At 44.6% G+C, this 21,860-nt stretch overlaps 2 protein-coding genes across 4 annotated transcripts in view; one reads left to right on the top strand and one right to left on the bottom strand.

Moving 5' to 3' along the window:
• The window catches only part of dnm2b (dynamin 2b), a 34,981-nt gene extending 27,157 nt beyond the window's left edge, over nt 1-7,824 (top strand). For all 3 annotated transcript variants that reach the window (XM_017683256.2, XM_037543423.1, XM_017683257.2), the window contains exons 14-22: nt 331-401; nt 499-547; nt 1,903-2,013; nt 3,147-3,256; nt 3,355-3,466; nt 3,727-3,891; nt 4,043-4,269; nt 5,047-5,301; nt 6,936-7,824. In XM_017683256.2, coding sequence (XP_017538745.1) covers nt 331-401; nt 499-547; nt 1,903-2,013; nt 3,147-3,256; nt 3,355-3,466; nt 3,727-3,891; nt 4,043-4,269; nt 5,047-5,301; nt 6,936-7,002 — 1,167 coding nt within the window. In that variant the 3' untranslated portion in view covers nt 7,003-7,824. The remainder of the gene's footprint in view (nt 1-330; nt 402-498; nt 548-1,902; nt 2,014-3,146; nt 3,257-3,354; nt 3,467-3,726; nt 3,892-4,042; nt 4,270-5,046; nt 5,302-6,935) is intronic.
• A 7,205-nt stretch (nt 7,825-15,029) lies between these two features.
• The window catches only part of tmed1b (transmembrane p24 trafficking protein 1b), a 7,537-nt gene continuing 706 nt past the window's right edge, over nt 15,030-21,860 (bottom strand). The window contains exons 2-4 of the mRNA XM_017683272.2: nt 17,234-17,331; nt 16,725-16,911; nt 15,030-15,496 (exon numbers count right to left, since the gene is read on the bottom strand). Coding sequence (XP_017538761.2) covers nt 15,278-15,496; nt 16,725-16,911; nt 17,234-17,331 — 504 coding nt within the window. The 3' untranslated portion in view covers nt 15,030-15,277. The remainder of the gene's footprint in view (nt 15,497-16,724; nt 16,912-17,233; nt 17,332-21,860) is intronic.

Here is a 21,860-nt window from a genome sequence, read left to right as displayed (position 1 = left end):
ATCTGATCATGATCAGATTATCGAGTGCATGTAAACACTGATAACATATTGAACTAATTGCACAAGAACAAATAGACAGATCATTGATCTAACGACAAATAAAAGCAACAATCTAAACAGATAAAACTTGTACATTGATCCAGATAGAAAGTAGTCAGTGAAAGTGTAAATATTAGATTTGACCGCATCATCTGATCAGGAGAGGGAATAAAGGAGGGTGGGACATCTTTTAGTGGGCTTCTTCTTCATCCGTGTTGCACGGTGTAAGAATATGAGAGCTACAGGTTTGAGTTCAATGTAATTTTTTTTTTTAAACTGTATGTGTTGTAGGTGATGCTGCTGATTGACATTGAACTTTCCTACATCAACACCAACCATGAGGACTTCATCGGTTTTGCCAAGTGAGTGACCTCGTCGTTCACTTTTGACCCTGATCAGTCATGTGTCCAGTCCATTTACAGATGATGTCTGATGTATGTGTCTGTGTTATGTGGTCAGTGCCCAGCAGAGCGCCAATGTGACGAAGAAGAGAGCCATGCCCAATCAGGTACCACACACCTCGCCGTTCTCACTGATCAGAGCTCACACTCAGTCTTAGGACTTACAACGCAGAACTGCAGCTTATCTCCTCCACGGTGCTAGATAACTGAAGAACTAGAACCAGAACTAAAGAAGTAGCATGCAACCTTGGCGCACTGATGGACTCAGTTACTAAGTCAGCTTTTAATCACCTTAATTCCGCAGATTTTTCAAAAGTCAGAACTGTTCACAGTGGTGGTGATAGGAACCAGACGTCCACCTCTAAAATCTCCCCCACGGAAAAATACTAAATGAAAGGGTTGTAATTTTATGCTGTGTTTGAGACGTTGCTTTATGATAGATTTGACAATATCTTGGCCAAAAAAAAGGATCTATTATCTTAAATATCTCAAATCTTAAATATGTTTTTCAGTTTTTGACACTCTGAAAGTCCCTTTTGTCCTGTACATTGTTTGTAAATTTCATGATGAATAAACCAACAGAAACAGCCCATAATGACTTGGAAAAATTCCGGTCCCATTGACTTATATAAAAATTAGTTTTTTTTCCTTGTTCTGTAAAGGTACCATTTTAGGGATGTGAGGTTTTGTTCCGACAGCAGTGATATAGAAACTCCGAAGACGTGTGGGTTCATTGGTGATTTTGAATATTAAATAAAGGTCTGTTTTTGTGTTGTAGTCATTGTGACCCCTGGACCCCTGTCTAAAATGGCGCATTTCACATGAAACCTTTGAATGACTTTGCCTACATCTCAACAGTTTAATTATACAAAACAAATGTACCCCTCTGAGAACATCAACAAGGTCAGAGATGTTTTGACTAAAGCCAGACCTGAAGAAACTCTTCCACACCTTTATTTCTAGCAGGATTGATCACTGTAATGGTCAGGGTTGATCACTGTAATGGTCTCCTAACTGGACTCCCAAAAAAAGACCCTCAAACAGCTTCAGCTGGTTCACTAGAAGTCAAAGAAGGAACTGTTCCCGCTCTAAATGTCTTAATGGTCAGGAGCAGCGTATGCATCTGACCTGTTGCAGCGATATGAGCCGAGCGGAACTCTCAGATCATTAGGAACTGGTCAGTCAGTCCTGCTGAAGGCGACGACTAAACACGGAGAAGCAGCATTTAGATCCTATGCATCTCTTAAACTGACCCAGTGGACAGAGCAGCTTTCAGCCCAGTTTAAACATGGCTAGCTCTACTCCACTTCTCTCTGTTATCCTCATTTCATCCTTAATTATTTTTAATTAAATGTTGAATTAAACCTTAACCTGCATTTCCTGTTGAACAGCCTGAAAGGGTCAATAATGGACACACACACAGGTGATTGTGAATAAAGTGTTTGTCTCCTCCTCTGTGCAGGTGATCAGACGAGGCTGGCTGACCATCAACATCAGCATAATGAAGGGCGGCTCTAGAGACTACTGGTTCGTCCTCACTGCGGAGTCTCTGTCCTGGTACAAGGACGAGGAGGTGAGCGGTTTGCTTAGTGCTTTTAGAGCACTAAACAGCTGATCAAATCAGAAAATCCACTGAGACGCCGTTGCTAGGCAACGACTTTGACAGCTGTCGGAGACGCTCAAGCCGTCTGAACGTTTTTACCTCTTACTTTGACCACAAACAGAAAACGGACACTGTTAAGACCACATTTGACCGACAGCCGATTTGGTCCGACTCTGAAGACGAGACGACACTAAATTCCCAAACTGTCGTCCCCACTGAGCAGCTTTTCAGTCGGCAGCTGTGACAGAAGAACAGCTGAACAACCTGGAATCAGCCAGAAATGAACCCAACACCATTCGCCAAACTAAACAGGCTGTAAGAAGCTTTACAGACCGGCTGGAGCAAAACAGCATTAATACTGATCTGGACAAACTGACCAAACTGAGCTGAACCTGATATTGGGTCAGTTTTACGGCCAGGTCTGATTTGGTCCGACTCTGAAGATCAGACACGTCTGGCGAATGGTGTTGGGTTCATTTCTGGCTGATTCCAGGTTGTTCAGCTGTTCTTCTGTCACAGCTGCCGACTGAAAAGCTGCTCAGTGGTGACGACAGTTTGGGAATTTAGTGTAAGGAGCTGGAGAACGAACTGCCGGCTGAGCAGCAAGTGGGCGGAGCTCGTTACTCTGACGTAGCAACGAGCTGCTCGTTAAGGAGCTCTAATTAGGAGGAAGGAACAGAACATTAAAACATATTAAACGCCGCGTTCACGGCCAGTTTATTCATTTCTTACTGTATTTATTTAACTGCTGTATTAAAGCAGTAGAGCACTCAAGGAGGGAGTTATCACCAATAACATCACGGCTGTGATGATCTACGGCCACCGGATGTTATTTCAGGATAACACACTCCCTCTCGGGTTCTACTGCTTAAAAAATAAATATTGTGATACATGATGTATCGTGAAAACCTGAACTATCCAGTTATTACATTTAATCATACGGCCCAGCGCTACCTGCATAAACCACACAGTAGCTAGCAGCTGATTGGATGGCAGACCGTTATATCATAAAATGTGTTCAAGTATCGTGATGATATCATTTTGCTGGATCGCCCACTGTTAACTGGCGTTTCATTACAAGAAGAGTGTGTGGTTATTTTTAGGAGAAGGAGAAGAAGTACATGCTTCCCTTAGATAACCTGAAGATCAGAGATGTGGAGAAAGGCTTCATGTCCACCAAACACACCTTCGCCATCTTCAACACTGAGCAGAGGTGCGTTTGTGTTCGAGTGTTATCTTTCTGTCCGCAGCTCGTGGTTTAGAACTGTTCTCGTGATTGACCGTCGTTGATCCGTTTGTGTGTGCCGTCAGGAATGTGTATAAGGACCTGCGTCAGATTGAGCTGGCGTGCGACTCTCAGGAGGACGTGGACAGCTGGAAAGCCTCGTTCCTGCGGGCAGGGGTGTATCCGGAGAAAGACCAGGTGTGTGTCAGGAAAAAACTGGAGACATCTTTGAGTGAGATTTAAGGTTTAAACACTGGAAACAACCCTCACCTGTTCATCCGCTTACATCTTCATTCGCTCATATCTTCATTTTCTCTGACCTGTTCATTCCCTCAGCTGTTCATTCTCTCACCTGTTGGTTGACTCACCTGTTCATCTGCTCACCTCTTCACTCCCTCACCTGTTTGTTGACTCACTCATTCACCCGTTCATCCGCTCACCTGTACTCTTTCTCTCAGGTGGAGAATGACGAAAGTGTTCCGGCCGACACGTTCTCCATGGACCCCCAGCTGGAGAGGCAGGTGGAGACCATCCGGAACCTGGTGGACTCCTACATCGGCATCGTCAACAAGAGCATCCGTGACCTCATGCCCAAAACCATCATGCACCTCATGATCAACAGCGTGAGTCCCTCATGCCTGCTAGCCTGTTGATAACGTCTAATGATTGGTATTGTTATACTGTGCTGTGTGAGTTGCTGGACTTACTCAGTTATTATTAATTGCTAGTGTAATTCTGTTGATATATGAACATCTCCATCTCCTCTCTCCCCAGGCGAAGGAGTTCATCCACTCGGAGCTGCTAGCGTATCTCTACTCGTCCGCGGATCAGAACAGCCTGATGGAGGAGAGCGCCGACCAGGCTCAGAGGAGGGACGAGATGCTGAGGATGTATCACGCTCTCAGAGAGGCGCTCAACATCATCGGAGACATCAGCACCACCACCATCTCCACACCTCTACCTCCACCTGTGGACGACACCTGGCTGCAGAAAGACTCCAGGTATGCACACGTACGCAACCACGGACAGACTGGTGACAAAATAAAGGAAGAACCTGAACAAACGAGTGGAGAAACGTCAGGAGTGCAGATGCACTGATTAACACAGTTAAGCCTTTAACATCCTGCCATCCTCTGCAGGATGCAGAGCAGGTCCAGCTGACCTCAGTTATGGCTGGGCAACATAACCGTGTATATTGCTGTTGTGATAAGTTGTATCATAACATCACAACATGCTTTCTTTTCTATCTTCATTGCTTCAATAACTCATCATGCTCAGCATGGTTTGGATCCACTCGTCCTCTTGGAGGGAGGGCGCAGCGTAAATCAGCAGTGACTGATCACCTTTATCCAGTGACGTAACACTTCTCTCTTGATGGGGTGGTCAGTGCCCCCATCCAGTGGATAGTTTGGTAAGAATGAAGATGTGAATTATTCGCTCTGGCCTTCAGTCACCAGGTCTCCAGTTGAGGGGACATTTCGGTCTCCACCACCAGCATCAAAACCCCGACTGTGGGAATGTCTTATCTTTTGGAGTTTCTTTTGGGAAGGGGTGTTCCATCCCTCCAGAGCCGTTCCAGACTCGTCACATCCATGACGAGACGTGATCGAGGCACATCTGGAGGCTCATGGTGGTTCAGCACCTCACTTTATGAATACTGGTTACTAAAAAGGTAAATCTTGATTAACTCTATTTATCTTTACTATTTTCTCTCTCTCTCTCTCTCTCTCTCTCTCTCTCTCTCTCTCTCTCTCTCTCTCTCTCTCTCTCTCTCTCAGCCCTCCTGCTCAGCATAAGCCTGCAGTATCGGCGGCCCCTCCTGGCCGTCCTCCTGCTGTTCGTGGGCCCACTCCCGGCCCTCCACCAGCCAATCCCGTGCCTTCGTTCGGTGCTCCTCCTGTTCCGTCTCGTCCGGGTCCTTCCCCTGTGAATGCGTATGGCAGTGGGACTCTGGAGCCCCTTCAAGCTCCCCCACCACAGATCCCCTCACGACCCACCAGAGTGCCTCCATCACTGCCGCCGGGAATTCCCAGGTAGGACTTAGCGTTTCAGAACTGGAAGAATGGCTGGATTTGTTTTACTTTAAATCCCTCCACCTGCAGACAGGAATTTTTGAAAGGTTAACTCCTGAACGTTGGTAAAACGCTGTATGCGGGGCGCCGCCTGGCAGATCTGTATATGTTTTGAACATCCCGAATAAGCTTACAACCTATCGTGGTCCATTATACTAAAACATGCTAATGAGCAGGGGGTAAATTGGACTGGAGGGCACTGGACCAAAGCTCTGATACACCATGCTGACGGTTACCACCACAAACAGCAGAGACATCCTTGAAACAGTCAGAAAGCACAGAATCATGACTATTAGAGTTACTGAACACCTCCACAGTTTGAGGCAAGGATGTAATTTAGGCATACAGGAGCGAAGCACTGAATTATGTTTGTTATTATATTATTGTTAGTAGTAATATAAATTTATATAACAAAAAAAAGTTACTCCGATTAAAATTCTCTGACCAAATTAGGCAGCAAAACATGACAAATCATTCCCACAAAATACTAATGACTCATTACAAACATAAAACAGTTCCCAGAAAACTACATTGCAGTTCTCATAGACTCCCAGCTATTCCTACTACTAATACTACTGCTATTAATATTAGTAGAATAATAACTCTGTAGGTAGTCTGGCCAGAGGAGGATGAGTCCCCCCCCTGTTGAGCCTTGGTTCCTCCCAAGGTTTCTTCCTCAGCTCTGAGGGAGGTTCTCCTTGCCACTAATGTGTGTAAACCGTCTCAAAGTGTGTTCACGGAAATGACGTCTCCATAAACAATTGCAGGTAAAAAAAAGTAGCAGAAACAAACTCCTAAAGTCAGATTTTGATTTGGGCTTCAGTTTCTACATAAGTGGGTTTTCCATCCCCCAGTTTTTAAAAATGTTGAAAAATTGGGAAAAACGCCCAAATATCGCAAAAAGAGTGACACTAGGATGAGGTGGAAAAGGTCGAATATCGCTAAAGCTGAAGTTCCAGGAATGGTGATGGAAAAGGTTTTATAAATACGTAAATAATGAAGCATCGAGCTGTAAGGACGAAACGATTGGCCCTACACACGGTCCAGTCATGGTGCAGAGCTTTTTGAAGGTCCACGTTCTGAAAGGCCTAAACCGAAGCTGGCTTGCCGAACGTCTGGTGTGTTTGGGTTCCCAGGTGTGAGGCAGACGTTGTCAGGGTGGCGCTGAGATTTCAGCCCTCATTAGGAGGGCAGTTGCTCGTCCTGCCCAGCGTCTCTCAGCTGAAATAATAATACTCGCTTCCTGCTTTAAGTCGAATCATCTTCACAGCCGTTTGCCAGTTTTCACGATGGCTGTAAAGATGATTCTACTTCTACGGTTCGATGCAGATCCCAGTCACGGTAGCCTTTGCTGTAGTGGATGGAAACACGACCTCATTTGCTTTTTTTCTGCTAAATTTTGTTTGTGAAACGTTTGAATGGAAACCCGACCATAGGCTTCCAGTACGTGTTTAGCTGCATTAGCCTCGGAGCTCTAGTGTTAAACCAAGGAAGCAAACCTGTTGTTCATGTCTAGACAGGGCTGAAATGCGAGGTGGGCTGGAAAAAGAGCCCAGTAACATCTCCCCCCTTATATCTCTGTATCTCTCTAACAGACGACCTCCAGCAGCTCCTAACAGGCCCACTATCATCCGCCCGTCTGAGCCGTCTCTGCTGGACTAGAGTCTACACAGAGGAAACACTCTGTTATACTAAACACAGGGGCGTGTGTGTATCCACCTGTATATGATCATACTGACAGAAACACACAGTTAGATTGTGTCATACATTGATTTGTCATGATTTTCTGATGAATTTTTTATTTTTCTTCTTAAAGGGTTCCTTTAAAACATTTCACAGAGCTTTAAAACCTGTCAGTGTGTCATAATTTGGGAGAAAAAGGAACAAATACAAGTTTTTGAAAATATGTACAGTACCGTCAAGTTCAGAGAACGTCTTTTATTTTCACAATTTCCCGTCAAAACGCCCAAAATATACAGGCTCTTCATGTTCAGGAGATGTTTGTGAGGAGATTAGATAACAATAATGCGTGGCCATGACTTAGTAAGGTATGGAAATGTGATTGGTACGGAGCTCCGCTGGCAACAGCCTGTATAAATACAAATAATGCATGGCCACGCCTTATTAACACCTGGGAACGAGATCCCAATGCGTGGCCACGACTTAATAAAGCATGGGAACGAGATGATTAAGTCATGGCCATTACAAGACGTGGGAACGAGATCACGGCTTGCTAAGTTATGGCCACGCATTAGGATCTCGTTCTCACACTTTACTAAGTCAAGGCCATTATTTAATCATCTCGATCCCACACCTTGCTAAGTTGTGGACATTCCATATTTGTGGAAAAATAAGGGATTTTCCAAAACTGGAATTCAACAACTGATTACATTTATGGCATTTGGCTGACGCTCTTATCCAGAGCGGCTTACAACTTGATCATTTTATACAGGTGGGCGAAGGTGGTGTTAGGAGTCTTGCCCAAGGACCCTTATTGGTGTAGTGTAGGGTGTTTACCCAGGTGGGGGATTGAACCCCAGTCTACATGATTAAAAGCTACAGAGAATACGTGGCTCCTAGCAACCACCTGGAAGAGCTGGTCGACCCCAAAACTGCCCCCATCAGATAAACAGCACTGAAAGCTTTGATCTTTGAGAGAGAGGAGAAGATCAAGCTGCTTCAGATCTGAAAACATCCACAGGTGTTTCTGTCCATCCTTCCACTGTGAGAAGACCACTCAGCGCTGTGGGTCTGAAAGGACGTGTAGCCGATCAAGAAGAACCTCACTGAGAAAAGGAGACGGACACACCAAACAAAGAAGCTGGACGATGGACTGACCACCCCAGAGTCCAGACCTCACCACTGAATGGGTTTGATGACTTCAGGAAATCATCAACCAGCTTCTCAGACTGAGCTTTGGAGGCGTGTCTGCAGGTTCTTTGAGGAGCTGAACGTGAGGCTCCTGAGAAGAACTGAAGCTGGAATGAAGGGAGAAGAACGACTCACTGGCTGAACAGCTGAGATTATACATTATGATATTTAGTTATTGAGGCTGTTTTGACTGGAAATTAAATAAAGGCTCTCTGACTTTTGCACAGTGCTGAACTATATATACATATACAAATATATAATGTTGAACATTAACCTTTCTACATAACTTCTCCCAGCTTGATTAGTCCTGTCTGGCCATTTCACAACACAACTGATTCCCATGTCTGAGGGGAAGATGTTGAGTAGCGTTTTTTAAATATGTATTAACCAAAAGCTGCTTTTGATTATTAGCTCTTGTTTGATAACAGGAAGCAGACAGTATATATTTCCATATACTCGCTAATATTAGTGCCTAATACCTTCTACCTTTACGCTACTGCTCTGCCTGTGTACTAATTAATGTGATCCATCTAAACTGGAAGCGCTCCATTTCTAGCGGCGCCGTCTCTAAAGGTTTTATGACTTTATAACGTGTCTGTATATTTATACGCACTTTGCGCATCATGTGCTCTAAATCTATGCAGGAAACAAAGCTGTTCTATACGCTGAGACACTAACAGAAGGGACGCGATGATGTGCCTTAAAGCGCCAAAATCCAGCGCCGTCTTTGTCCGTTTGCTTTTTTTTTAATATGTATTCAAACATTTAGTGCCCTAAATCGGTTATTAGTGATATGAAAAGGTTGAGTGGACAGAATTTGCCCAGATTCACTTCCTCACGGTTCTGGGATTATAAATGTGTGTCAGTGTTGTTTTCATAGCCCCCACGTTAAGACGTTGCACACTAAAACACAGTAAACACGTTTGGTGGCTTTTTTCTGGTTATTATTTTACAGTCATTCCGTTTTTACTTTCTTTTTGGCCTTTTTTTATGGTGTATAATGTGTTCTGACTATAAGTGCCTGCTATACTATGATATTCCTTATGGAGAGATGAACATCGCAATTAAATAAAATGATAAACTGAATAATGGGAATAAAAAAGGGAATGAAACTTGTTTGTCTTTCAGTTTCCTTCAGGATTAATACTCTGTATCTGTCAGAGTGTGTGTGTATATGTGTGTGTGTGTGTGTGTGTGTGTGTGCGTGTACTCACTGGCCACTTTATTAGGTACCTGTTCAGTTGCTTGTTTACACAAATAGCTAATCAGCCAATCACACGGCCGCAACTCAGTGCATTTATCCATGTAGAGGTGGTCAAGACAACTTGCTGAAGTGCAGACCGAGCATCAGAACGGGGAAGAAAGGGGATTTAAGGGACTTTGAATGTGGCAACCAAAATCTTTGAGGACCGTTTCCAACACCTTGTTGAAAGTGTGCCATGAAGAATTAAAGCAGTTCTGAAGGCGAAATGGGGTCCAAATAGCTGGCAGCACAAGTGAGTCCACCTCACAGTGAACGTGTCCAGATTGTGTCAATATTTAGTGTGACCACCATTATTATCTAGCACCGCCTGAACCCTCCTGAGCATGGAATTCACCAGAGCTGCACAGGCTGCTACTGGAATCCTCTTCCACTCCTCTATGATGACGTCACGGAGCTGGTGGATGTTAGACACCTTGAGCTCCTCCTTCCGTTTGAGGTTGCCCCACAGGTTTAGGTGTGGAGACATACTTGGCCAGTCCATCACCTTTACCTTAGCAAGGCAGTTGTCATCTTGGAGGTGTGTTTGGAGTCGTTATCGAGTTGGAATACTGCCATGTGGTGCAGTTTCTGAAGGGAGGGGATCGTGCTCTGTTTCAGAACATCACAGTACATGGTGGAATTTGTTTCCCTCAATGAACTGCAGCTCCCCAGTGCTGGCAGCACTCATGCAGCTCCAGGCCATGAAGCTACCACCACCATGCTTGACTGTAGGCAAGAGACAGTTGTCTTGGTGCTCCTCACCAGGGTGCCACCACCCATGCTGGACACCATCTGAGCCAAACAAGTTTATCTTGGTCTCGTCAGACCACAGGATGTGGTTCCAGTAATCCATGTTCTTGGACTGCTGGTCTCTATCAAACTGTTTCCGGGCTTTCTTGTGCATCAGCTTCAGAAGAGGCTTCCTTCTGGGACGACGGCCATGCAGACCGAGTTGATGCACCGTAAGGCGTATGGTCTGAGCACTGACAGGCTGACCTCCCACTTCTTCAACCTATGCAGCAATGCGGGCAGCGCTTATGTGTCTATTGTTTGAAGACAACCTCTGGACATGACGCTGAACACGTGGACGCAACTTCTTTGGTCGACCCTGGTGAGGCTTGTTCCAAGTGGAACCTGTCCTGGAAAGCTGCTGTATGACCTTGGCCACCGTGCTATAGCTCAGTTTCAGGGTGTTAGCAGTCTTCTGATAGCCTAGGTGCCTTTGTGGAGAGCACCAATTCTGTTCCTCACATCCTCAGAGAGTTCTTGGCCATGAGGTGCCGTGTTGAATATCCAGTCTGGTTGAATATCTGGTTTAGCTGGCTGAAATTTCTGATGGGCCCATGGGGACACTGGATTGTTACTATGTTAATACCATTTATATGTGTGCTACTTCTTGTGATATGTATTGCTCCCTGCATCTCTAATGTATTTAATAGTGTTGAAATATGCCTTTTGAGCTATTATGCTTAAGGATGATTATAAACGTCACAGTGGCCGAGAGGTAGCGGGATTGTTTTGTGTCTCAGGAGATAAGTGGAAGTGACCTCGCTATGAGAACAGAAGCAGAGTGTGAAGATAGAGGCGGCAAGGCAGTGGCGCCCAGCCACAAGGCTACGGGTCGAATCTGGATGTTTTGCTTGGCTGCTCGCTGTAAACAGGTCGTATAAGATAAACATGTAAGAGAATGGTGTACAATTGAGAATAATGCTGACTAATGCTTACTGCCATAAGAGGAATGGAAGGGCGGGGGAATGACAGAAGGGTATAAGAAGCACAACACACAGCTAGGAAAGATATAGGAAAGGGAGAGAGAATCCATTTTTTGTCATGTTAGCTTTTTAATAAACCTGTTACTCACTTTGAGAAAGACTCAGAGGCTCAAATTCATTCATTTCCACCACACCAGTCTGAGCGAATTGTACCCAAAACACTAAATTACCAGCCCTGCTTCCCGTTCACACCTGGAACCCTGGAACTCTAACGGGTCACGTGACACCAGGGAGGGACGGCAACACAATTGGGCACAATTTGGACACGTCCACTGTGAGGTGGACTCACTTGTGCTGCCAGCTGTTTAGACATTAATGTCCGTGTGTTGTTCTTTTCAGAGGACAGTGAATCTGCACTGCTGTACAAGCTGCACACTGACCACTTTAACTTATATCAGAGTTTCAGTTCTACAGCGACGTCCCATCAGAAGATAGAATATCTGCAGAAATGTGAGGGGGGCACTCACTTTTGTGAGATACTGTATGTATATATATACACTATATTGCCAAAACTCTTCACTCCCCCATCCAAATCACTGAATTCAGGTGTTCCAATCACTTCCATGGCCACAGGTGTATAAAGCCGAGCCCCTAGGCCTGCAGACTGCTTCTACAGACATTAGTGAAAGAATGGGTCGCTCTCAGGAGCTCAGTGAATTCCAGCGTGGTGCCGTGATCGGACGCCACCTGTGCAGCAAGTCCAGTCGTGAAATTTCCTCACTACTAAATATTCCACAGTCCACTGTCAGTGGGATTATAACAAAGTGGAAGCGATTGGGAACGACAGCAACTCAGCCACGAAGTGGTCGGCCACGTAAAATGACAGAGCGGTCAGCGGATGCTGAGGGGCATAGTGCGCAGAGGTCACCGACTTTCTGCAGAGTCAATCACTACAGACCTCCAAACTTCATGAGTTCTCTGGAGTGACCAATCACGCTTCTCCATCTGGCAATCCAATGGACGAGTCTGGGTTTGGGGGTTGCCAGGAGACGGTACTTCTCTGACTGCAGACAGACGAACAAATACTTTTGGCAAGATAGTGTATGTATATGTGTGTCATAGATGGCTAGACACAATGTCTATCAGTCTATATCAAGGTTTCTCCTGAAGGTATTTATAGTGAGTCTATGGTGTAACAGCCTCGACTCTTCTGGGAAGGCTTTACCCTAGATGCTGAACATTACTCTGAGGATCTGACTGAGCATTAGTGAGGTCAGGTACTGATGTTCTGGATCACTCCAACTCATCCCAAAGGTATGGGATGGAGCTCCATCATTCCAGAGAACTGCTCCACAGCCCAAAGCAGCTTTACACCCCACACATTTGTGCACTGTGGATATCGTTTTAATCTCAAACACAAACACAAGTCGTTAAATTGCATTTTATTTTGTAAAAATCTCTGAGAAAAACAGGCGTTTGCGCGGATATACAGAACATTCCTTTACGTCCACTTCATCACATCAAGCTCATTTCAGGCACAGCAGCTCAGCTGTGGCCGCGCTGAGGAAGACCGTGGAGAAATTGAGGTTTTTAGAGCGAGACAAGAAAAGCAAAGAGTCTTATAACCTAAAAAAATCCTGACGCTCCAGCTCCGACTAAACCCAGAGCTCCTTTAAACCACAGTAATTTGTTCCCCGTCAGAGTTTATTACATTTATTACGTAATAAAATAACATTGCTCTTATTCATAATAATATATTACATTGTTATATTATCATATTTAAAACTTTTAACCCCTCAAAACCCCTAAAACTCCAGGTTATTCACGACAACTTCTACAGAGAGCACACTCGCTCCTTTCTATTTCAGCGCTTAGCTGCTGAATCTCTACTGGGGAAAATATAAATACATAAAACATGAAATAGAAAATGTGCCATAACTTTTGCACAGGCCACATTTTAGGTTTTATTTTTTTTGTTCCAAAATGTTAAATTCAGGAAATATAAAAAAAAAAAAAAAAAGAGCCAGAGGTCTCTGGAGAGGGTGTGTATACTTATTCACGCTCAGAAAATCATGGAATTTTACCAGGGGTGCACAAACTTTTGCAGATGTCTGTAACCTGGATCAACCAGTCGTGTAATAACGGATCATTAATGTAATACATTGTTTTTTTTTCTGCAGTATTTCATAATATTTTGATGGCACTTTAATAATAAAGGTGGAAAGTTTTTTAAAAAGTCCAATAGTTACTAGAAAATGTAGTAATTTATGAAATTATTGGTGAAAATATTAAAGTTATCAGGCAGTTTATTATATTATTGTTGTTTTGAGGCGGCTGACGATGTAAAAACTAAACACACAAGGTAATAATAATGTAATAAACTGCCTGATGTCAATAACGTTCTGATAAATATTTGAATTGATGATAAAAAGCGACCAAAGTTTATTACGTTGTTATTACGCCACTTTGCAGCGTTATTACATTATTGATGAGCTATTACTGCACTGGTGTGAACAGCGAGCGGCAGCGTTCCAGATGAAACGGAAGACTGGAGTGACCGGCTGGACGTCACTGACGCCCAGCACTCCTCTTCACCCGAGCAGCTGGAGGTGAAGCCAGCGAGCCGCGGGCCACGGAGCCCGTTCAGGGCGCGTAAACGAGGAAGCTGAGGAATCGAGCGTCGTACCGGCCTCACATTTTTCCAGCCCCCCCGAGTCGCTGCGTCTGAGGAGTGGCTGTAGGTCCAACGGTCAGAAATCGGGACGAAAGAGGAGACGTTTGATCCTAAAGCAGCTGCTGGGAGCTGAGAGGAAGGCACTTCAGCCCGGCGCCTCCAGACCGGAGCGCGACCGGCCTGGTTTAATCTTACTGGGCACAATCATTCGGATCTCCAGCGCTTGGCCGACTTTTCAGAAGAAGGAAAAACGGAACGTCAGTGCAGGTTAACGCCCTTAGATTCCAGTTGTGTGCTAAAGTTAGTGCACTCCTGGGCTGATTCCACGCTGTCGATGTTTTCAGTGTAAATAAGTGGACGCATCGCCTGCAGTGGACGCACTTCTGCACATTTACTGTATTAATACAGAAAAAAATCTTTCTTCACTTCGAAAAGCAGCGACGGCATGGAATTGCAGGGGTGCCCAAACTTTTGCATGGCCAGGTTCGGTTCATTCACATTACATAAAACTATTTATCCCCCCCGTAAGGACAGCTGGAGCTTTCAAATGGTGTGGAAAAACAGAAGAAATGAAACCCTGAAACATCCAAATAAACACAAACACCGTAAGGAAACCGGAGTGGTTTGATTTTAAAGACGAGCTGAGCGACTCACTGTATCCTCCACCAGTTACCGCGTTAATATTATTCCCATTTATTCTAATATCCGTGTTCACACACACACACACACACACACACACACACACACACACACACACACACACACACACACACACGTGTATATCTATCAGCTGCTGTTAGAAGAAAACCTCACATCTTCGTTTTTGTCGTTTTTCAGTTTTTGTGATAATTTGAAAATGTCTGTTACTTTTTGTATTGTGTGAAAACTTCATGATGAATGGACCAAAAGAAATGACCCAAAATGACTGGGAAAGACGTCCGGTTCCATTGACTTCCATTAAAAGTAAAGCTTGTTTTTTCCTTCTCCTGTAAAGTTAACATTTTGGAGATACGAGGTTTTATTCCAACAGCAGCTAAATACACACACACACACACACACACACACACACCTGACACCATTTGTAAACACCAGCTGTTCTTTGTTTTGTCGTTTCTTGACGAATGAACCAACAGAAGTGAAACTTGAACAGAGCGCTCGTTATTTTTCTGCCTTCTTCTGAAAAATGAGCTTTTTGTTAGAACAGCAACTTTATTGTCACGTTCATCTCAAAACCTTGTAGCTCCTGATTTTCCCCAATTTCAACATTTCACGAAGAACCGACTCCGAAATCGCCCAAAACCACCTGGAACAGAATCTCTGCACATTAACGCGCTGCTGGCCTCCGTCTAAACTCCTCCTCTCCTCCGCACTCCCCCAAGCCTGCTCCTGTCCAATGCTCAGGTCCCATTGGCTGATCAGCGGGACGGGGGCGTGGCCTCAGGAACGGATCCTCCTCTTGTCATCGAAGAGACGGCGCACTGTGTAAACCTGAGTGACGGCCACCACCAGCATGACCACCAGAGTGGTACAGGACCAGAAGGAGACCCGCCACAGGTTGTCCTCCAGCAGGTTCCGGTCTCGAGCCTCGAACGCCCGCAGAACCGTCTGCATCTGCCGACTGCGCTCCAGGTGACGGTGAACGGAGTCCATCGACTCCTGCGGAGAGACGGACACATTAACGGAAGCGTGACCCATGACAGTTCTACACAGAACCATTTAATGCTTAAATGGTTCTTGGCATGGTGCAGTGGTTCTCCTGTAGTGCTGCAGATCGTTCTATATAGAACCTTTTGGAAAAATGGATCCTTGTAGCGCCACAAAGGGTTCTGCTATTGTACCGGGCTTGACATTGTACAAATCGCAGTATTTCACCGTGCAAAGAACCATTTAAGCCTGCAAACTGTCCAATATAGAACCACACAACACATTCTCCATCAATCTGAAGAACAATTTCACCACACAGAGAACCAGTTTTTGATTCTAAATAGAAGCAGTGATTTTATGAAAGAACCATAGAAGAGTGTATTTCTATAAAATGTGTGTGTACATATTGTTCTAACCATTGTCTTCACTAAAGAACCCCTGAAGAACCGCGCTGTGATAAAAGTCAGAGACCCTTTATTTATTTCATTAATATCCAATCAAAACAGCTCAACACCTCAACAGCTAAATATAATGATGTATAATAACGTATAATCTTCTCAGGAGCCTCACTTCCAGCTCCTCAAAGAACCCGCAGACACGCCTCCAAAGCTCAGTCTGAGAAGCTGGTTGATTTTCTGAAGTAATCAAACCCGTTCAGTGGTGCTGAGGTCTGGACTCTGGTGGGTCTGATCTGAAGCAGCTTGATCTTCTCCTCTCTCTCAGAGGTCAAAGCTTTCAGTGCTGTTTATCTGATGGGGGCGGTTTTGGGGTCGACCAGCTCTTCCAGGTGGTTGTTAGGAGCCTCATTTTCTCTGGAGCTTTTGTTCAGTTGTTGAACTCCAGTTTTGGAAAACCCTGTTTAGTTCAGTCTTTTTCCTTCCTTGTGCAAGTGGATTAAATTTAAATCTAGTTTTCCCAGAAATATCTCCTCAAAAATGAGTAACTTACACTGAATGTTTCGACTGGAAATGAAAGGGTGCACTCTGACTTTTGCGCAATACCATATGCACATGGTTTCCTTTACATGGTGTGTAAATTTCCGGAAGAATGGACCAAAAGAAACGACCCAAAATGACTTGGAAAGACGTCTGATTCCATTGACTTACATTAAAAGTGAGGTATGTTTTATTTATATATATATATATATATATATATATATATATATATATGTACACACACACACACACACACACACACACACACACACACACACACACACAAAGAATCATCCGTTTCTTACCCTGATATCTTCCAGTTTGTACTCCAATAGGTTCTCGGGCTCTCCAAGGCCCGCCCACTCATCGTCTGCTCCCGGGTCATTGGCCGCGTTCTCTAGGATGACCTCAAAGAACACCATCTTCTCCGAGAATCGGCTGAAGCTGTTATCGAAGCAGAGCTGATAGTCGCCCTCCTCGGTGGGCTCCACCCTAAAGATCAGCAGAGCGCATTAAAGCAATATTCACACATTTTCCCCTCACACCAAACGTAGCTGATCTGCCAGGACGCGTTTCTCGTCTGAAGGTCGCTTCTTTACTTCTGGTGCTGGAGCTACGAACGAAGCACTCGCCTCAGTAATCACTAAGGTTTGAGACCCTTATCTAGAACCATGGACAGCAGTAGCTAAATCACAGGAGAAACACAGTCCGCATGAGAAACAGCATCATTAACTGAACCCAGCCAGAGGAAAACAGCCCATCAGAAACACTTATAACTGAATAGTGCAGAGAACCAACGGGATGAAGGACATACATGTGGACGCCGTCAGAGCGACGGAACTCGGAGATGAGCTGGACGCCATGAGGGGAGACGACGGAGAAGTCCACGTCCATACCGGCCCCCGCAATGACCTGCAAAACACCAGCACACACCATTCACACACTGCACATGTCCACTGTACAGTAGAGCAGGGAAGTATTGCAAATTAGCCACTGCTTCTTTTACAGGCTTAGCCCCCCCCAAGACCTCCCCCTCCAAGTACAGGCCAAAAGTTTGTAGACACCAGCGTTTCTTCTGAAATTAAAGGTGTTAGTCAGTTTGTCCCCCTTTACACTGGTAATAGCCTCTACTCTTCTGGGATGGCTAGATATTGAACATTGCTGTGAGGATTTGATTGAGCATTACTGAGTTCAGGTACTGATGTTGAATGGTCAGTTCTAGATCACTCCAACTCATCCCAAAGGTACTAGATGGAGCTCTATCACTCCAGAGAACACAGTTCCACTGCTCCACAGCCCAATGCTGGGGGGCTTTATACCCCTCTAGCTCACGCTTGGTGTTGGGCATGGTGACATTGGCTGCAAGACAGTGTCCCATTCTAGTGTTCGGTGCTTTTCCATGGAGGTTACACAAGCTGAACGCCTGTATCAGCAATAGAGGCACCTATAAAAGAGCTGACTGGATACCGTCGGACAGATAGTGGACATGCAGGTAGTACAGACCGTGAATAAATACCGATCTTCTGTAGTAAAGCACTGGACATGGATAACAGTGGACTGCTGATTACAGTGGAGGAGCTGGACTTTGGTCTGAAGGTCCACAGCACTGCAGAGTCTGGGTATTTTTCTCTCTTTTGCTTTAACGCTCCTGATTCAGCTGATCATGAGGTAGCACTGGCACTAATTAACGTTTCTGCACTGTTTTCATGGCGTGAGGAGGGTTTAAACCCGGACATGCAGCAGAATGTAAACATCAGAGCTGCTTCACGCCCGCTGTGCAAACATGTGGGCACTCGAGTATGTACACACTGCCAGTAATGAGTCAGCTGATCCAGCTGATTCATTTAAACCATCCATTTGATTCTGGATTTGATCATCAGCACTCAGCCTCTGAAAACGCTCCCTGTGCCCTTCTACCGCTGTTATTTACATAATATTATTTTTTTAAAATCACATTTTCTCTAAATGTATGAATAATTAACTGGTTAAGATGTAAACAGAGCGGTTCTGAGCGGTTCGGTGTGAAACGCTCTGTTCTAGAGAAACTCACCGAGTCAGAGCCGCTCACAGTGGTGGTGATGGGAACCAGACGTCCCTCTAAAAGCTCCTCACAGAAAGTTCCTACATGAACTGGTTCTGAATTCACTGCCTGATGACTGAGACGCTGTTTTATGAGAGTTTAGAGAACTTCAACTCCATTCATGGTGGAGGGAGACATGCAGGGCGCTGTGCGGCAAAATAGTCCCCAAAGAAAACTCATTATTCCAGATTTTCCACTATTTTCCATCATCAGCATTCCATATAAACTCAGAAGACTCGTGTAGGTTGTCTGGTGGTTCTGGATGGTAAATAAAGTGTCTATATCTGTGTTGTAGTCATGGCGACGCCTGGTTCCCATCACCACCGCTTAAAACCACTCGATCACATCTCAGCCACTGAGCTAAGGGAGGAATTCTCCTCTTCACCTGCTAAATAACGCTACACATATTACAGTTACATTACTTTTTGGTGGTCAGTGTTTCTGAACATGACGGTAGAAGGAAAACCCTGGAAACTGAAGACGTTTCCACTTGGCTGCGTTTACTCAAGGCCTAAAAACACAACCCAGTGGAAAAACAGGTTAGCCCATCAACACGATTCTGCAGATGGACTGAAAGATAAAGTTTCGAGTGCACAGCTTTTCCGCAAAGACCCGTCATGACCACGAACGTGACAGCAGGCCGCAGCCCGAGGACGTTTCACAACGCAGGGTTTCTCAATCAGCCAAGATACGGAAGGCCAGAAGCTTTTATCTGCCCAGGCTGATCTACAAACATCACAGACAATTGGAAACTTTCATTGCTGTTTCATCTCCATTTTTGTCGTTTTTCCACATCAGTGGAAACGCCTGTTGCTCTTTACGCGGCATAGACATTTGATGATGGATGGACCAAAAGAAACGACTTGGGAAAGAAGTTCCACTGACTTTCACTGAAAGTAAAGCAGGTTTTTTCCTTCTCCTGTAAAGTTCCCGTTTTGGAGATGCGAGGTTTTGTTCCGGCGGCAGTGAAATACATAATGACTAAGAACTGTGATTCTGGCTTTTCTGCATGATCTGAGCTCTGCAGTCGTCGTCTACACTGAGCGAATACTTTGTGATGACCGGACGAACAGAAACGCTCCAAAACAGCTTTGAATGGAAGGTCTTTCCATTGACCTCCACCGGGAGTGAAGGAGGTCTCTGCCCTGCACTGTAAAGTGATGATACAGTGAAATGAGTAATGCAGTAACTCAGTGTCATATAAACCCTCCGCTCTCCTGGAGTTCACAGTGGAATGGGAACCCGTCTAACGGTCACTTTTACACAAACATCTGCAGGTATGAATGGAATTCTGACATCACTGAGCAGCCCTAGTGTACAAGCTTACCAGCAAACCCTGCTCTGAGAACAAGTCCCTGAAGCTGACCTACTGACCACAGTAAAGGGTCTGAACTCTGAAGCTGACCTACTGACCACAGTAAAGGGTTCTATACTCTGAAGCTGACCTATTGACCAGAGTTAAGGGTTCTATACTCTGATGCTGACCTACTGACCACAGTAAAGGGTCTGAACTCTGAAGCTGACCTACTGACCACAGTAAAGGGTCTGAACTCTGAAGCTGACCTACTGACCACAGTTAAGCGTTCTATACTCTGAAGCTGACCTACTGACCACAGTTAAGCGTTCTATACTCTGAAGCTGACCTACTGACCACAGTTAAGGGTTCTATACTCTGAAGCTGACCTATTGACCAGAGTTAAGGGTTCTATACTCTGATGCTGACCTACTGACCACAGTAAAGGGTCTGAACTCTGAAGCTGACCTACTGACCACAGTAAAGGGTCTGAACTCTGAAGCTGACCTACTGACCACAGTTCAGTGTTATATACTCTGAAGCTGACCTACTGACCACAGTTTAGGGTTCTATACCCTGATGCTGACCTACTGACCACAGTAAAGGGTCTGAACTCTGAAGCTAACCTACAGACCACAGTTAAGGGTTCTATACTCTGATGCTGACCTACTGACCACAGTTAAGGGTTTTATATTCTGAAGCTGACCTACTGACCACAGTTAAGGGTTTTATACTCTGAAGCTGACCTACTGACCACAGTTAAGGGTTCTATACTCTGATGCTAAGTATTGACCATCTGAAAATTGATTAACTGACCAAGGGTTACTGGTTTAACATCTGAATCTGCTGACCACAGGTCACTGATCTGACCTACTTACCATAACTGATGTGGGCCTGTATTCACAGGCTCCTCAGATGCTAGTCTAGGGTCTGTTCTAGTCAGTAAATTCAAAGTAAACAAAAGAGGAACCCGATCCTAAATCAGAATCCCTGCTCAAAGGAACTCTGTGAACACGGACCCCAAACCCTGAAGCTCACCTGACTGAGGGTCATTGATCTAGAGCCTGAAAATAAAGATGGTGACCACAGCTTAACAACCTAGAACAGTCAGTCTTTTTTCTGGAGCACCTACGCACTTAACATGGTTCTGTAAGGGTTCTATAATAAAGGAAATGGTTATACTTGCTACACACTTAAAAGTTCTTCAAAATTCTTCAGTGGTTCCATTTAGAACCAGTTCTATATCAAACCATTTCATGCTTAAACGGTTCCCTGCACGGTGAAATGGTTCTTCAGATAATGCAGAATGTATGGAATATGGTTCCATATAGAGCCTTTTGAAAAATGGTTCTATGTAGCACCAAAACGGGGTTTCCTACATTTACATGTGTAACACGTAACAACAGAACCCTTTGATGCTATATGGAACCATATGCAACATATTCTGCATCACATCACCATGCAAAGAACCATTTACACACAAAAGATTGTTCTTCAAGGATTCTTCAGTAAAGATAATGGTTCCATGTAGCACCATGAACACTCAAAGAACCCTTGACATGATTAAAGGTGTACAGTAAAGTAAATAGTTCTTCAGACTGATGGAGAATGTGCTGTATCTGGTTCTATATAGAACCTTTCTGAAAAGTGTTCTCTACAGCACCAAAAAAGGGTTTCTCTATTGATATGATGTCAAGCTTGTAATAGAAGAACCCTTTTTGGTGTTACACAGAACCCTTTCCAAAAAGGTTATTCATAGAATCGTATAGAACACGTTCTCCATCAGTCTGAAGAACCATTTCACAGTGCACAGAACCTTATAATCTGGCAAAGGGTTCTTTATATGCTCATGCTTCTACACAGAACCAATTTCTCCACAACAGAGCCCCTGAAGAAACATCTTTTTGTAGGTATGTAGAACTCATGGTTCTAAATAGAACCATCTCCTATACCAAAGAACCATCCTTTTACGTGTGTAGAGATCTTGTTTGCAGGTTCTGCCTCCAACCCTAATGCAACACCTCTTGTTCAGCTAAGAGCTTTGAAGTTATCTGGTGCATCATGTTT

Source organism: Pygocentrus nattereri, chromosome 12 (assembly GCF_015220715.1).
Source record: "Pygocentrus nattereri isolate fPygNat1 chromosome 12, fPygNat1.pri, whole genome shotgun sequence".
Classification (NCBI taxonomy): domain Eukaryota; kingdom Metazoa; phylum Chordata; class Actinopteri; order Characiformes; family Serrasalmidae; genus Pygocentrus; species Pygocentrus nattereri.
The sequence above is the reverse complement of the archived record's forward strand: the minus strand, read 5'-3'. Positions and strand labels throughout refer to the sequence as shown.